The sequence below is a fragment of the Taudactylus pleione genome, unplaced genomic scaffold, assembly GCF_031769625.1.
Source record: "Taudactylus pleione unplaced genomic scaffold, aTauple2 ptg002292l, whole genome shotgun sequence".
Lineage (NCBI taxonomy): Eukaryota > Metazoa > Chordata > Amphibia > Anura > Myobatrachidae > Taudactylus > Taudactylus pleione.
Genome location: NW_028286683.1, coordinates 325,765 through 342,910, shown reverse-complemented (window position 1 = coordinate 342,910; position 17,146 = coordinate 325,765). Strand labels below are relative to the sequence as shown.

Here is a 17,146-nt window from a genome sequence, read left to right as displayed (position 1 = left end):
TCCAAAGACGAGATAGTGATGCTAAAAGCGTACAGACTACCCAGAATTCCTCAGTCCTAGCACTCAGCCTACAGGTCCCGTGAATGCTCAGCACTGGGACTGTCAATCATAATGACATATAATAGGTGACAGCACTGGGACTGTCAATCATAATGACATATAATAGGGGGCAGCGCTGGGACTGTCAATCATAATGACATATAATCGGGGGCAGCTCAGACTGACAAGAATGACAATAACCTGGACGGCGCTTTAGAATAAATGCAGACAGTCATTATTTGTGGTGACAGAAGATCAGGTTTATTGCTGCGATGCATTATCTCCCCGATATCTTCTCCAGCAGGACACCATCAGGCAATGAGGCCCCTCGGTCCTGGTCGGCCCTGACCGTGGCCCCGGAGACGTCAGTGCTTTGGATCCTCATACCCCATGGGAAGTGGGTTGGCGTGCGGGTTGTGGAATAGGGAGTGATTTCCATCCCCCCAAGGGAATCGCTGCAAAATAAAACAAAAACACACTGATAGCCGCATGTGTTACCCCAAACTGCAGAGTACTAGCTGGTAAGACGGGTGTAATGGCTCCTACTCTCTCAGCAGTTTATGGGTCATCTAAATATCCGAGTATCTGCATCATCTGATCAGTATGGAAGTTATCCGGGGGATTCAGCTGGATGGAACTAAGGAGCAGGTCTGGACAAGGTAATGTAAGGATAGGAGTAGGTAAGCCAGGTGAGGATCAGGAAATGGGCATCATGATGCATATATAAGGGTGGGGTGAGGTGAGGGGAGGAGTAAGAAAAGCAGGGTGAGGAGTAGGATATGGGTGATGTGAGGGGAGGAGTAAGGAGACCAGGGTGAGTAGTAGGTAAGCTGGGTGAGGAGCAAAATGTAGGTGAGGTGAGGAGTAAGGAGAAATGGGTGAGGAGCAAAATGTGGGTGAGGTGAGGAGCAATGACAGCAGGGTGAGTAGTAGGTAAGCTGGGTGAGGAGCATCATGTGTGTGAGGTGAGGAGCAACGAGAGCAGGGTGAGTAGTAGGTAAGCTGGATGAGGAGCAGGATGTGGGTGAGGTGAGGGGAGGAGTAAGGAAAGCAGGGTGAGGAGTAGGTAAGCTGGATGAGGAGCAGGATGTGGGTGAGGGGTGGAGTAAGGAAAGCAGGGTGAGGAGGAGAGCAGGGTGAGGAGTAGGTAAGCTGGGTGAGGAGCAGGATGTGGGTGAGGGGTGGAGTAAGGAAAGCAAGGTGAGGAGTAAGGAGAGCAGGGTGAGGAGCAAGTAAGCTGGATGAGGAGCAGGATGTGGGTGAGGGGAGGAGTAAGGAAAGCAGGGTGAGGAGTAGGTATGCAGGGTGAGGAGCAGGATGTGGGTGAGGTGAGGAGTAAGGAAAACAGGGTGAGTAGTAGGTAAGCTGGGTGCGGAGCAGGATGTGGGTGAGGTGGGGAGAAAGGAAAGCAGGGTGAGGAGCAGGATGTGGGTGAGGTGAGGAGTAAGGAGAGCAGGGTGAGTAGTAGTTAAGCTGGGTGAGGAGCAAGATGTGGGTGAGGAGTAGGTAAGCTGGGTGAGGGGAGGAGTAAGGAAAGCAGGGTGAGGAGTAGGTAAGCTGGGTGAGGAGCAGGATGTGGGTGAGGGGAGGAGTACGGAAAGCAGGGTGAGGAGAAGGTAAGCTGGGTGAGGAGTAGGATGTGGGTGAGGGGAAGAGTAAGGAAAGAAAGGTGTGGAGTACATAAGCTGGATGAGGAGCAGGATGTGGGTGAGGTGAGGAGTAAGGAAAGCATGGTGAGTAGTAGGTAAGCTGGGTGGTGAGCAGGATGTGGGTGAGGTGAGGAGTAAGGAGATCAGGGTGAGTAGTAGGTAAGCTGGGTGAGGAGCAGGATGTGGGTGAGGGGAGGAGTAAGGAAAACAGGGTGAGGAGTAGGTATGCAGGATGAGGAGCAGGATGTAAGTGAGGAGTAAGGAAAGCAGGGTGAGGAGTAGGTAAGCTGGGTGAGGAGCAGGATGTGGGTGAGGTGAGGAGTAAAGAAATCAGGGTGAGGAGCTGGATGTGGGTGAGGGGAGGAGTAAGGAAAACAGGGTGAGGAGAAGGTAAGCTGGGTGAGGGGAGGAGAAAGGAAAGCAGGGTGAGGAGTAGGTAAACTGGGCGAGGTGACGGATGTGGGTGAGGTGAGGGGAGGAGTAGGTATGCAGGGAGAGGAGCAGGATGTAAGGTGAGGAATAAGGAAAGCAGGGTGAGGAGCAGGATGTAAGGGGAGGAGTGAGGAAAGCAGGGTGAGGAGCAGGATATAAGGGGAGGAGTAAGGAAAGCAGGGTGAGGAGCAGGATGTAAGGGGAGGAGTAAGGAAAGCAGGGTGAGGAGCAGGATGTAAGGGGAGGAGTAAGGAAGCAGGATGAGGAGAAGGACATAAGGGGAGGACTAAGGAAATCAGGGTGAGGAGTAGGTAAGCAGGGTGAGGAGAAGGATATAAGGGGAGGAGTAAGGAAAGCAGGGTGAGGAGTAGGTAAGCAGAGTGAGGAGGATATAAGAGGAGGAGTAAGGAAAGCAGGGTGAGGAGCAGGATATAAGGGGAGAAGTAAGGTAAGCAGGGTGAGGAGGATATAAGAGGAGGAGTATGGAAAGCAGGGTGAGGAGAAGGATATAAGGGGAGGAGTAAGGAAAGCAGGGTGAGGAGGATATAAGAGGAGGAGTAAGGAAAGCAGGGTGAGGAGAAGGATATAAGGGGAGGAGTAAGGAAAGCAGGGTGAGGAGCAGGATGTAAGGGGAGGAGTAGGTAAGCAGGGTGAGGAGAAGGATATAAGGGGAGGAGTAAGGAAAGCTGGGTGAGGAGCAGGATATAAGGGGAGGAGTAAGGAAAGCAGGGTGAGGAGCAGGATGTAAGGGGAGGAGTAGGTAAGCAGGGTGAGGAGCAGGATATAAGGGGAGGAGTAAGGAAAGCAGGGTGAGTAGCAGGATGTAAGGGGAGGAGTAAGGAAGCAGGGTGAGGAGGATATAAGGGGAGGAGTAAGGAAAGCTGGGTGAGGAGTAGGTAAGCTGGGTGAGGAGCAAGATATAAGGGGAGGAGTAAGGAAATCATGGTGAGGAGTAGGTAAGCAGGGTGAGGAGGATATCAGAAGAGGAGTAAGGAAAGCAGGGTGAGGAGCAGGATGTAAGGGGAGGAGTAGGTAAGCAGGGTGAGGAGAAGGATATAAGGGGAGGAGTAAGGAAAGCAGGGTGAGGAGGATATAAGAGGAGGAGTAAGGAAAGCAGGGTGAGGAGAAGGATATAAGGGGAGGAATAAGGAAAGCAGGGTGAGGAGCAGGATGTAAGGGGAGGAGTAGGTAAGCAGGGTGAGGAGAAGGATATAAGGGGAGGAGTAAGGAAAGCTGGGTGAGGAGCAGGATATAAGGTGAGGAGTAAGGAAAGCAGGGTGAGGAGACGGATATAAGGGGAGGAGTAGGTAAGCAGGGTGAGGAGCAGGATGTAAGGGGAGGAGTAAGGTAAGCAGGGTGAGGAGCAGGATATAAAGGGAGGAGTAAGGTAAGCAGGGTGAGGAGAAGGATGTAAGGGGAGGAGTAAGGAAAGCAGGGTGAGGAGCAGGATATAAGGGGAGGAGTAAGGAAAGCTGGGTGAGGAGAAGGATATAAAGGGAGGAGTAAAAAAAGCAGTGTAAGGAGAAGGATGTAAGGGGAGGAGTAAGGAAAGCAGGGTGAGGAGCACGATGTAAGGGGAGGAGTAGGTAAGCAGGGGGAGGAGAAGGATATAAGGGGAGGAGTAAGGAAAGCAGGGTGAGGAGGATATAAGAGGAGGAGTAAGGAAAGCAGGGTGAGGAGATGGATATAAGGGGAGGAGTAAGGAAAGCAGGGTGAGGAGCAGGATGTAAGGCGAGGAGTAAGATAAGCAGGGTGAGGAGAAGGATATAAGGGGAGGAGTAAGGTAAGCTGGGTCAGTTGAAGTTATAAGGGGAGGAGTAAGGAAAGCTGGGTGAGGAGCAGGTAAGCAGGGTGAGGAGGATATAATAGGAGGAGTAAGGAAAGCAGGGTGAGGAGAAGGATATAAGGGAAGGAGTAAGGAAAGCAGGGTGAGTAGCAGGATGTAAGGGGAGGAGGAGTAAGGAAAGCTGGGTGAGGAGAAGGATATAAGGGGAGGAGTAAGGAAAGCAGGGTGAGTAGCAGGATGTAAGGGGAGGAGGAGTAAGGAAAGCTGGGTGAGGAGTAGGTAAGCTGGGTGAGGAGCAAGATATAAGGGGAGGAGTAAGGAAATCATGGTGAGGAGTAGGTAAGCAGGGTGAGGAGGATATAAGAGGAGGAGTAAGGAAAGCAGGGTGAGGAGAAGGATATAAGGGGAGGAGTAAGGAAAGCAGGGTGAGGAGCAGGATGTAAGGGGAGGAGTAAGGTAAGCAGGGTGAGGAGAAGGATATAATGGGAGGAGTAAGGAAAGCAGGGTGAGGAGCAGGATGTAAGGGGAGGAGTAGGTAAGCAAGGTGAGGAGAAGGATATAAGGGGAGGAATAAGGAAAGCAGGGTGAGGAGGATATAAGAGGAGGAGTAAGGAAAGCAGGGTGAGGAGAAGGATATAAGGGGAGGGGTAAGGAAAGCAGGGTGAGGAGCAGGATGTAAGGGGAGGAGTAAGGTAAGCAGGGTGAGGAGCAGGATATAAGGGGAGGAGTAAGGAAAGCAGGGTGAGGAGCTGGATATAAGGGGAGGAGTATGATAAGCTGGGTGAGAAGAAGGATATAAGGGGAGGAGTAATGAAAGCAGGGTGAGGAGAAGGATATAAGGGGAGGAGTAAGGTAAGCAGGGTGAGCAGAAGGATATAAAGGGAGGAGTAAGGAAAGCAGGGTGAGGAGAAGGATATAAAGGGAGGAGTAAGGAAAGCAGGGTGAGGAGCAGGATGTAAGGCGAGGAGTAAGGAAAGCACGGTGAGGAGAAGGATATAAGGGGAGGAGCAGGATATAAGGGAATGAGTAAGGTAAGCAGGGTGAGGAGCAGGATATAAGGGGAGGAGTAAGGAAAGCAGGGTGAGGAGCAGGATATAAGGGGAGGAGTAAGGTAAGCAGGGTGAGGAGCAGGATATAAGGGGAGGAGTAAGGAAAGCAGGGTGAGGAGCAGGATATAAGGGGAGGAGTAAGGAAAGCAGGGTGAGGAGCAGGATATTAGGAGAGGAGTAAGGTAAGCAGGGTGAAGAGAAGGATATAAGGGGAGGAGTAAGGAAAGCAGGGTGAGGAGAAGGATATAAGGGGAGGAGTAAGGAAAGCAGGGTGAGGAGAAGGATATAAGGGGAGGAGTAAGGTAAGCAGGGTGAGGAGAAGGATATAAGTGGAGGAGTAAGGTAAGCAGGGTGAGGAGCAGGATATAAGGGGAGGAGTAAGGTAAGCAGGGTGAGGAGCAGGATGTAAGGGAAGGAGTAAGGAAGCAGGGTGAGGAGCAGGATGTAAGGTGAGGAGTAAGGAAAGCAGGGTGAGGAGCAGGATATAAGGGGAGGAGTAAGGTAAGCAGGGTGAGGAGCAGGATATAAGGGGAGGAGTAAGGTTATCAGGGTGAGGAGCAGGATATAAGGGGAGGAGTAAGGAAAGCAGGGTGAGGAGCAGGATATAAGGGGAGGAGTAAGGAAAGCAGGGTGAGGAGCAGGAAATTAGGGGAGGAGTAAGGTAAGCAGGGTGAGGAGAAGGATATAAGGGGAGGAGTAAGGAAAGCAGGGTGAGGAGATGGATATAAGGGGAGGAGTAAGGAAAGCAGGGTGAGGAGAAGGATATAAGGGAAGGAGTAAGGAAGCAGGGTGAGGAGCAGGATGTAAGGTGAGGAGTAAGGAAAGCAGGGTGAGGAGAAGGATATAAGGGGAGAGTAAGGAAATCAGGGTGAGGAGTAGGTAAGCAGGGTGAGGAGAAGGATATAAGAGGAGGAGTAAGGTAAGCAGGGTGAGGAGAATTATATAAGGGGAGTAGTATGGAAAGCTGGGTGAGGAGCAGGATGTAAGGAGAGGAGTAGGTAAGCAGGGTGAGGAGCAGGATATAAGGGGAGGAGTAATGAAAGCAGGGTGAGGAGAAGGATATAAGGGGAGGAGAAGGATATAAGGGGAGGAGTAAGGAAAGCAGGGTGAGGAGAAGGATATAAGGGGAGGAGTAAGGAAATCAGGGTGAGGAGTAGGTAAGCAGTGTGAGGAGAAGGATATAAGAGGAGGAGTAAGGTAAGCAGGGTGAGGAGAAGGATATAAGGGGAGTAGTAAGGAAAGCAGGGCGAGGAGGAGGAGGAGGATATAAGGGGAGGAGTAAGGAAAGCAGGGTGAGGAATAGGATATAAGGGGAGGAGTAAGGAAAGCTGGGTGAGGAATAGGATATAAGGGGAGGAGTAATGAAAGCAGGGTGAGGAGAAGGATATAAGGGGAGGAGTTAGGAAAGCAGGGTGAGGAGAAGGATATAAGGGGAGGAGTAAGGAAAGCTGGGTGAGGAATAGGATATAAGTGGAGGAGTAAGGCAAGCTGGGTGAGGAGAAGGATATAAGGGGAGGAGTAATGAAAGCAGGGTGAGGAGAAGGATATAAGGGGAGGATTAGGTAAGCAGGGTGAGGAGAAGGATATAAGGAGAGGAGTAAGGAAAGCTGGGTGAGGAACAGGATATAGGGGGAGGAGTAAGGTAAGCAGGGTGAGGAGAAGGATATATGGGGAGGAGTAAGGAAAGCAGGGCGAGGAGCAGGATATAAGGTGAGGAGTAAGGAAAGCTGGGTGAGGAGAAGGATATAAGGGGAGGAGTAAGGAAATCAGGGTAAGGAGAAGGATATAAGGGGAGGCGTAAGGTAAGCAGGGTGAGGAGAAGGATATAAAGGGAGGAGTAAGGAAAGCAGGGTGAGGAGCAGGATATAAGGGGAGGAGTAAGGTAATCAGGGTGAGGAGCAGGATATAAGGGGAGGAGTAAGGAAAGCAGGGTGAGGAGCAGGATATAAGGGGAGGAGTAAGGAAAGCAGGGTGAGGAGCAGGAAATTAGGGGAGGAGTAAGGTAAGCAGGGTGAGGAGAAGGATATAAGGGGAGGAGTAAGGAAAGCAGGGTGAGGAGATGGATATAAGGGGAGGAGTAAGGAAAGCAGGGTGAGGAGAAGGATATAAGGGAAGGAGTAAGGAAGCAGGGTGAGGAGCAGGATGTAAGATGAGGAGTAAGGAAAGCAGGGTGAGGAGAAGGATATAAGGGGAGGAGTAAGGAAATCAGGGTGAGGAGTAGGTAAGCAGGGTGAGGAGAAGGATATAAGAGGAGGAGTAAGGTAAGCAGGGTGAGGAGAAGGATATAAGGGGAGTAGTAAGGAAAGCAGGGCGAGGAGGAGGAGGATATAAGGGGAGGAGTAAGGAAAGCAGGGTGAGGAATAGGATATAAGGGGAGGAGTAAGGAAAGCTGGGTGAGGAATAGGATTTAAGGGGAGGAGTAATGAAAGCAGGGTGAGGAGAAGAATATAAGGGGAGGAGTTAGGAAAGCAGGGTGAGGAGAAGGATATAAGGGGAGGAGTAAGGAAAGCTGGGTGAGGAATAGGATATAAGGGGAGGAGTAAGGTAAGCAGGGTGAGGCGAAGGATGTAAGGGGAGGAGTAAGGAAAGCTTGGTGAGGAGAAGGATATAAGGGGAGGAGTAATGAAAGCAGGGTGAGGAGAAGGATATAAGGGGAGGAGTAGGTAAGCAGGGTGAGGAGAAGGATATAAGGAGAGGAGTAAGGAAAGCTGGGTGAGGAACAGGATATAGGGGGAGGAGTAAGGAAAGCAGGGTGAGGAACAGGATATAGGGGGAGGAGTAAGGTAAGCAGGGTGAGGAATAGGATATAAGGGGAGGAGTAATGAAAGCTGGGTGAGGAATAGGATATAAGGGGAGGAGTAATGAAAGCAGGGTGAGGAGAAGGATATAAGGGGAGGAGTTAGGAAAGCAGGGTGAGGAGAAGGATATAAGGGGAGGAGTAAGGAAAGCTGGGTGAGGAATAGGATATAAAGGGAGGAGTAAGGTAAGCAGGGTGAGGCGAAGGGTGTAAGGGGAGGAGCAAGGAAAGCAGGGTGAGGAGCAGGATATAAGTGGAGGAGTAAGGCAAGCTGGGTGAGGAGAAGGATATAAGGGGAGGAGTAATGAAAGCAGGGTGAGGAGAAGGATATAAGGGGAGGATTAGGTAAGCAGGGTGAGGAGAAGGATATAAGGAGAGGAGTAAGGAAAGCTGGGTGAGGAACAGGATATAGGGGGAGGAGTAAGGTAAGCAGGGTGAGGAGAAGGATATATGGGGAGGAGTAAGGAAAGCAGGGCGAGGAGCAGGATATAAGGTGAGGAGTAAGGAAAGCTGGGTGAGGAGAAGGATATAAGGGGAGGAGTAAGGAAATCAGGGTAAGGAGAAGGATATAAGGGGAGGCGTAAGGTAAGCAGGGTGAGGAGAAGGATATAAAGGGAGGAGTAAGGAAAGCAGGGTGAGGAGCAGGATATAAGGGGAGGAGTAAGGTAATCAGGGTGAGGAGCAGGATATAAGGGGAGGAGTAAGGAAAGCAGGGTGAGGAGCAGGATATAAGGGGAGGAATAAGGAAAGCAGGGTGAGGAGCAGGAAATTAGGGGAGGAGTAAGGTAAGCAGGGTGAGGAGAAGGATATAAGGGGAGGAGTAAGGAAAGCAGGGTGAGGAGATGGATATAAGGGGAGGAGTAAGGAAAGCAGGGTGAGGAGAAGGATATAAGGGAAGGAGTAAGGAAGCAGGGTGAGGAGCAGGATGTAAGATGAGGAGTAAGGAAAGCAGGGTGAGGAGAAGGATATAAGGGGAGGAGTAAGGAAATCAGGGTGAGGAGTAGGTAAGCAGGGTGAGGAGAAGGATATAAGAGGAGGAGTAAGGTAAGCAGGGTGAGGAGAAGGATATAAGGGGAGTAGTAAGGAAAGCAGGGCGAGGAGGAGGAGGATATAAGGGGAGGAGTAAGGAAAGCAGGGTGAGGAATAGGATATAAGGGGAGGAGTAAGGAAAGCTGGGTGAGGAATAGGATTTAAGGGGAGGAGTAATGAAAGCAGGGTGAGGAGAAGGATATAAGGGGAGGAGTTAGGAAAGCAGGGTGAGGAGAAGGATATAAGGGGAGGAGTAAGGAAAGCTGGGTGAGGAATAGGATATAAGGGGAGGAGTAAGGTAAGCAGGGTGAGGCGAAGGATGTAAGGGGAGGAGTAAGGAAAGCTTGGTGAGGAGAAGGATATAAGGGGAGGAGTAATGAAAGCAGGGTGAGGAGAAGGATATAAGGGGAGGAGTAGGTAAGCAGGGTGAGGAGAAGGATATAAGGAGAGGAGTAAGGAAAGCTGGGTGAGGAACAGGATATAGGGGGAGGAGTAAGGAAAGCAGGGTGAGGAACAGGATATAGGGGGAGGAGTAAGGTAAGCAGGGTGAGGAATAGGATATAAGGGGAGGAGTAATGAAAGCAGGGTGAGGCGAAGGATATAAGGGGAGGAGTAAGGTAAGCAGGGTCAGGAGCAGGATATAAGGGGAGGAGTAAGGTAAGCAGGGTGAGGAATAGGATATGGTGGGGTAAGCAGTATGTAAAGGGGTTCTAGAGCATTATATGAGTGTAGTAGCTAAAGGATGCAGTAAGTCATGCAGGGTCCTATTCATCATCTGGGGCCGTATGGGGGATACTTATTACCGGAGTCCCCACACACCATGGCTTCAATCTCAGCAAATAGCCATTATTGTTGCACCGGATCCCAGCGGCTCAGCCACGTTGAGCATCATTCTCAAAATGCAGTATACATCTCATTTACATAAATAAGACAACAGGGAGCGACACATTGGCATTGCTAGATTACTCTGATCAATCTTATGTGCAACATTTGTACATGTGTGCGTGACGAAGGAGGTGGACGCAAGAGGGGTCTGTGCTGCGTCTTCGGTAGCTGCGGATCTGAGTAGTTATGCTAATGCTGCAGTGGCCAGTGAATCGGAGTGCAAGGACGCAGTCACTGGCTTCGGCATGCACGCAGAACGCCGTCGACACACCTACATTTTAAACACCCTTCACCACCATCAAGGAGCTGCAGAAGGTAAATCAACCAATGTCTGAAGCCGCAATACAACCGATGAAGCGGCGTCTACCTCTGCTCCTGAGTGTGAATCTGTGTATGAAGCGCTGCGATGCAGCGTCCTCGGCTTTTACTCACGCCGACATCCGTTCTGCGTCATCTGACTTTGTACGAGTTTAAAACTAATTTGTGTGCGGTTAAAGTCGCAGCCCAGCATCTGTAGTACTTAGTGCTGCGTCTGAGATGCAAATAAGATGCAAAAATGAAAGAAAAAGACAGTACGCTACCCCTCTGGGAGGGGCCCAGTTGCGTTGGGCGTCTTGCGCTACATGGCGTATAGATGTAATGTATTGGAGGACACATGTAGGCAAACGTCCCACATTCGCTGGAGTCAGGACTTTGTGCCTATTCCGACACAGCTCTGCTCATACGTGCCGACCTTTAGGTCGCTTTCTCTGGGAGGAAGCAGCCAGGCCGGCACTGTAGGGGAGCGGGGCTCGACAAAGGTGGGATGGTCTGGGGGTGATGGGGGCAGAGATTGCCGGCATTGTGGAGCAGGGGATGGAGCTACAGTGACGTGATTCAAGGCAATTGTGTAATCGCTCATTGGTGCCCCCAAAACCAGGAGACTTGTCCGCATTTCCAGATGGCCGGAAGCGCCAACCGATTTCTGGGAGCCTCCCGGCCGTTCCGGGAGAGCAGGCATGTATGGCTTCACCGGCCCAAGCAGAGAGGAAACATCGGCCATCATATGTAACCTGGGGCTGCATCCTGAGCTAATCCACCGCTGCGCCCTCAGATCACAGAAGCCGGCCGGAGGCATTTATACCAGGCACCTCCTGAAGCATTAGCGGCCTGAATCAGACACGTGCGCAAGAGATATCTAAAGGAAGGAGACGCCTCCAGCCAGCAACTCAGATCCGGTGCCTGCGTCCGAAGACGCAGGATGGGATGAACATTGCGTCTATGAATGTCGCCATGTGAGTAAGTCTAAACTGTGTCCTGTGTTTTTCCCAGCAGATGAGCTACACGCCCCAGTACTTCTGGATGCCAGGTCATGCTGGTGCTTGTGGTTCTACAAAATGCCAGCTTGCCTGGTATACATGAGAATTGCAGCTCTACATGTCTATAATATCCAAACACTCTGTACATGACATGGCTTGCTGGGACCTGTAGTTCATTAAAATACAAAAAACAAACACTTTAAAGGTTAAACTAATTATTAAACATCAGACAATATATAAGACTGACAATCAGCGCCTTCCGTGCTTAATAGATAATCTTAGTTGTTAGTAAAATAAATAAAAAAGTATACATATGTGTGGTCAAATATAAAATCATTTCAAATATGTGCAACACTTTCAATAAATATGATATATATAAAAAATGGAAAAGTGGCCCTGATTCAGAGACGGACGCTCGCTCTGAAAGACCACCCACAGCTATAGCGAGCGGCCAGGTTGATGGCCGCGATGGTCAAGACCATCTCAACCATCAGGCTTGCGACGAGACCCTTGTGGTAGGGTCTCGTGGCTGCAATCCCCAGAGAGCTTCTGGCTCTAACAGAGCCGGAAGCTCTCCCACTGACATCACTGGTGATGTCAGTGGGGCCGCCCGCAAATGGGAACGCCTCCGTTTGGCCGGCCACCCCCCCTGGCCCGCCCACCAAACGGGGTGAGCTATCACTCACCATCGACAGCTCGCCCCCTTTGGTGCGAGACCCGGAGCGACGGAGCACCCGTCGCTAGCAGGGTCTCGCGCATGCGCACGACGGAGCCGGCTCCCTCGTGCGCATGCCCAGTGGGCGAACATCGACCCGGTTGTGAGCCCTCAGCGCTTGCGACCGGGTCTGAATCAGGCCCAAAGTGCATAATGTAAACTTGATACATATTGAGGGCAAAGTGCTACGTGTGCTTATTATAGAATTCAAACAAAGTGCAAACGTGCAAAAAGTACACAAGTGTCATTACCTACAGTACATAAAGCTTAGACAATCATTCCATTAATGAATAACATATACAGGTGTATCCAAATAAAAATGTATATTTAATTAGATAAAAGACAAAACATAAGAACAATTAATTTGATAAAAAAGCAAAACGGGAAAGCACGTCGGCGAAGGGCAGAAGTGACGCCCGAAAGAGAAAAGAAAGACGTGATTTTGTACTTTTCTGAACTAATAACATTAATAGCGATTTTTTTTGTGATGTCATAATGAGGACTAATGAGCTCCAGTCTGTCCCTATTAGTGGGGTTATAAGCTGGAACACCACACCAGAGCCACACCCCTGTGATGTCATAATGAGGACTAATGAGCTCCAGTCTGTCCCTATTAGTGGGGGTTATAAGCTGGAACACCGCACCAGAGCCACACCCCGATGAAGTCATAATGAGGACTAATGAGCGCCAGTCTGTCCCTATTAGTGAGGTTATAAGCTGGAACACCGCACCAGAGCCACACCCCTGTGATGTCATAATGAGGACTAATGAGCTCCAGTCTGTCCCTATTAGTGGGGTTATAAGCTGGAACACCACATCAGAGCCACACCCCTGTGATGTCATAATGAGGACTAATGAGCTCCAGTCTGTCCCTATTAGTGGGGTTATAAGCTGGAACACCGCACCAGAGCCACACCCCTGTGATGTCATAATGAGGGCTAATGAGCTCCAGTCTGACCCTATTAGTGGGGTTATAAGCTGGAACACCGCACCAGAGCCACACCCCTGTGATGTCATAATGAGGACTAATGAGCTCCAGTCTGTCCCTATTAGTGGGGTTATAAGCTGGAACACCGCACCAGAGCCACATCCCTGTGATGTCATAATGAGGACTAATGAGCTCCAGTCTGTCCCTATTAGTGGGGTTATAAGCTGGAACACCGCACCAGAGCCACACCCCTATGATGTCATAATGAGGACTAATGAGCTCCAGTCTGTCCCTATTAGTGGGGTTATAAGCTGGAACACTGCACCAGAGCCACACCCCTGTGATGTCATAATGAGGACTAATGAGCTCCAGTCTGTCCCTATTAGTGGGGGTTATAAGCTGGAACACCACACCAGAGCCACACTCCTATGATGTCATAATGAGGACTAATGAGCTCCAGTCTGTCCCTATTAGTAGGGTTTATAAGCTGGAACACCACATCAGAGCTACACCCCTGTGATGTCATAATGAGGACTAATGAGCTCCAGTCTGTCCCTATTAGTGGGGTTTATAAGCTGGAACACCACATCAGAGCCACACCCCTGTGATGTCATAATGAGGACTAATGAGCTCCAGTCTGCCCCTATTAGTAGGGTTTATAAGCTGGAACACCACACCAGAGCCACACCCCTGTGATGTCATAATGAGGGCTAATGAGCTCCAGTCTGTCCCTATTAGTGGGGTTATAAGCTGGAACACCACACCAGAGCCACATCCCTGTGATGTCATAATGAGGACTAATGAGCTGCAGTCTGTCCTTATTAGTGGGGTCTATAAGCTGGAACACAACATCAGAGCCACATCAATGTGATGTCATAATGAGGACTAATGAGTTCCAGTCTGTCCCTATTAGTGGGGTTTATAAGCTGGAACACCACACCAGAGCCACACCCCTGTGATGTCATAATGAGGACTAATGAGCGCCAGTCTGTCCCTATTAGTGGGGTTATAAGCTGGAACACCACACCAGAGCCACATCCCTGTGATGTCATAATGAGGACTAATGAGCTCCAGTCTGTCCCTATTAGTCGCGTCTATAAGCTGGAACACCGCACCAGAGCCACATCCATGTGATGTCATAATGAGGACTAATGAGCTGCAGTCTGTCCCTATTAGTCGCGTCTATAAGCTGGAACACCACATCAGAGCCACATCCCTGTGATGTAATAATGAGGACTAATGAGCTGCAGTCTGTCCCTATTAGTCGCGTCTATAAGCTAGAACACCACATCAGAGCCACATCCCTGTGATGTCATAATGAGGACTAATGAGCTCCAGTCTGTCCCTATTAGTGGGGGTTATAAGCTGGAACACCACACCAGAGCCACACCCCTGTGATGTCATAATGAGGACTAATGAGCTCCAGTCTGTCCCTATTAGTCGCGTCTATAAGCTAGAACACCACATCAGAGCCACACCCCTGTGATGTCATAATGAGGACTAATGAGCTCCAGTCTGTCCCTATTAGTGGGGTCTATAAGCTAGAACACCACACCAGAGCCACACCCCTGTGATGTCATAATGAGGACTAATGAGCTCCAGTCTGTCCTTATTAGTGGGGTCTATAAGCTAGAACACCACACCAGAGCCACTTCCCTGTGATGTCATAATGAGGACTAATGAGCTGCAGTCTGTCCCTATTAGTCGCGTCTATAAGCTAGAACACCACATCAGAGCCACACCCCTGTGATGTCATAATGAGGACTAATGAGCTCCAGTCTGTCCCTATTAGTCGCGTCTATAAGCTAGAACACCACATCAGAGCCACACCCCTGTGATGTCATAATGAGGACTAATGAGCTCCAGTCTGTCCCTATTAGTCGCGTCTATAAGCTAGAACACCACATCAGAGCCACACCCCTGTGATGAAGTCCTGAAGCAGACGGAACATGTTGGGGGCCGCTAGCCACTTACCTTCATGAACTTGTGAACGTCCTTTTCAGATAAGCACTTTGATCCTCATTCTATGTCCCCAATTTTTTATCCATTTGCTTATATATTTTTTCTATAGTAGTTTTGCTTTTTTAGCTAATGAATTGTTCTTATGTTTTGTCTTTTATCTAATTAAATATATATTTTTATTTGGATACACCTGTATATGTTATTCATTAATGGAATGATTGTCTAAGCTTTATGTACTGTAGGTAATGCCACTTGTGTACTTTTTGCACGTTTGCACTTTGTGGGAATTCTATAATAAGCACACGTAGCACTTTGCCCTCAATATGTATCAAGTTTACATACAGTAGGCATTATGCACTTTTTTCCTATATATACATATATATATATTATATATATATATATATATATATATATATATATATGCACAGGTGATCCAGCACTCACTGTGTGGAAACAGTGATTCCTTGCTCCGGTGTCCTCCTCACAGAGAACGGTGACCCCACCATATATAGCACATCACTCCCAGAGGAAGACCCTATGCGGGTTGAAACGCGTTGGAGGCTCACCCAAGATATTATTGCAATCTTTCTCCGCTGGCACTCGCACCAGAGCACTGTTTATTGAGACCACACACAGACGCATCACGTGAGCGGCCCCGATCACGTAGTCCGGAAGAAGCAGGAATCCAGGACGCTGACGCTGAGCACCCGCGCTCGCTGACCAGAGGACACGGACGGGAGGAGGAGGGATCCAGCCACAAGCAGCGACAGGCAGACAGGTGAGTCTCTGTATCGGAGGGGGAAGCAGGCTGTGGTCGTGAGCGGTCTCACCCAGCGGTTCCCCTCCCCAGACAGGGGTTTGTGAGGCCACAGAGCCAGGGTGCAGGATACAGTCTTTCATTAGACGTATCACTCACTCAGGCTGCCAGCCAACACTACCCCAGTCCGGAGCCCCTGTACCCCAGTCCAAATTGTTCTCCTCCTACCTGACCAGAAGATATCTGCAGCCACCATCAACATTGCATCAGGATTAGACATCACTTCACCTGACTTGTCAAAACAAGGATATTCATATAACATGCACTGCAAGAGTTAGTGGGACGCCGCTAACCTCTTTCCCCCATTCCACGCCAACCACTGACCATTGACATTTCCATTTGTTTTTGTACTAGCAAGTTCTCAGTATAGTGCACTCAGGACCTCATTCAGAGCCGGTCGTTGCGGCCGCAAGGTCGTATAGGAAAAGGGGCCGGATATGCAAATGATGCGCACGCATGTTGCGTCCCTAAGGTCGGATCATTAGCTGGCCGACCAAGGGGTGGATGCGGTCGGACCGCAAAAAATACGCCCACTTCTCGTACGCATAGCATGTCATCTCCGGCTATATAAGGATTAATCGCGAGCATCGTATACCATCGTAACTGGTCGTAGAGCTAAAGGTTGACCTGACCCTCTCTTAAGCACTACGATCATGTCAGTGTAAAACCTCCCCTGTCACGTGTGCCATGACACTACTTTGTAATTTATGCACTCCCTAAAAACGCCGTTCGCATAATGAGGCACGCCTGCGTTCGGATCTCCACTCCCCCGTTTTCAAGCACCTTCCCATGTTACCACCCACAAACGCCTCAATCTGTCACTCAAACTACCGACCTGGCTGTGTTCAAGGAGAGAGAAATTTCTGATCGTAGCCGCTAGTTTGCGCACGCGCATTGTGAACTGTATGCATGCGCAGTAAAGCGAACATCGGCTGTGTACGACCGTGCGGCCGCTTCGACCGACTCTGAATGAGGTCCTAATAGTGTGAGATGTCAGTAGGGTGACACAATACCAGGTAGTGCACATCAAGCACTTCCGGTTTTTAATATTTGTACATGTACTCGTATGTCTTATATTATTGATTAATTCCATGTCTAATAATACATTGGTTGAATTTCAAGCATCCATTAAGTAAAACTATATTCATTTCGTATTGTTATTTGTATATTATTCCTCTATCTATGGTCACTAACCATATATACATTTAGGTTTAGCGCTGAATGTTCGAATATATATATATGTATATATGAGAAACAGTCATGCTGGTCCTCCCAATTTCAATATCCATAATGCGCCAGTGCCCTCCGTGGAACTGCTGCCAGGACCAATATACAAACAACATATACAGTCTTTTGCCATTTGTGAACAGTCGCCGTGAGTGCCGCCATTCAGTTGTTATATATATATAAATATATCCAGAAGAAATGGCATAGATAGATATAGATATAATCATTTTTATTGAAAGTGTTCCACAAATTTGAAATGATCTTATATTTGATCACATATCTATACTTTTTGTATTTATTTTACTTACAAGCAACTAAGATTATCTTTTAAGCACGGAAGGCGCTCATTGTCAGCCCTATATATTGTCTGATGTTTATATGGTGGATTGCCGACCACCACAATCCCGTTGATAGAGCTGACACCCGCAAATTCTGGGAAGTGCGTTTTACTATTTAGAATTGGGTATAGTTACTACCACCAAAGTCCATAGGTGTACAGGAAGCTACTTGGCGCTGAAATCATCCATAATCTC

At 49.2% G+C, this 17,146-nt stretch overlaps 1 protein-coding gene across 1 annotated transcript in view; it reads right to left on the bottom strand.

Annotated features, from left to right (window-relative positions):
- Positions 1 to 274: 274 nt before the first annotated feature.
- LOC148431400 (cytochrome c oxidase subunit 6A, mitochondrial-like) overlaps positions 275 to 17,146 on the bottom strand; it is a 38,781-nt gene continuing 21,909 nt past the window's right edge. Inside the window, exon 3 of the mRNA XM_088466024.1 lies at positions 275 to 494. Coding sequence (XP_088322150.1) covers positions 405 to 494 — 90 coding nt within the window. The 3' untranslated portion in view covers positions 275 to 404. The remainder of the gene's footprint in view (positions 495 to 17,146) is intronic.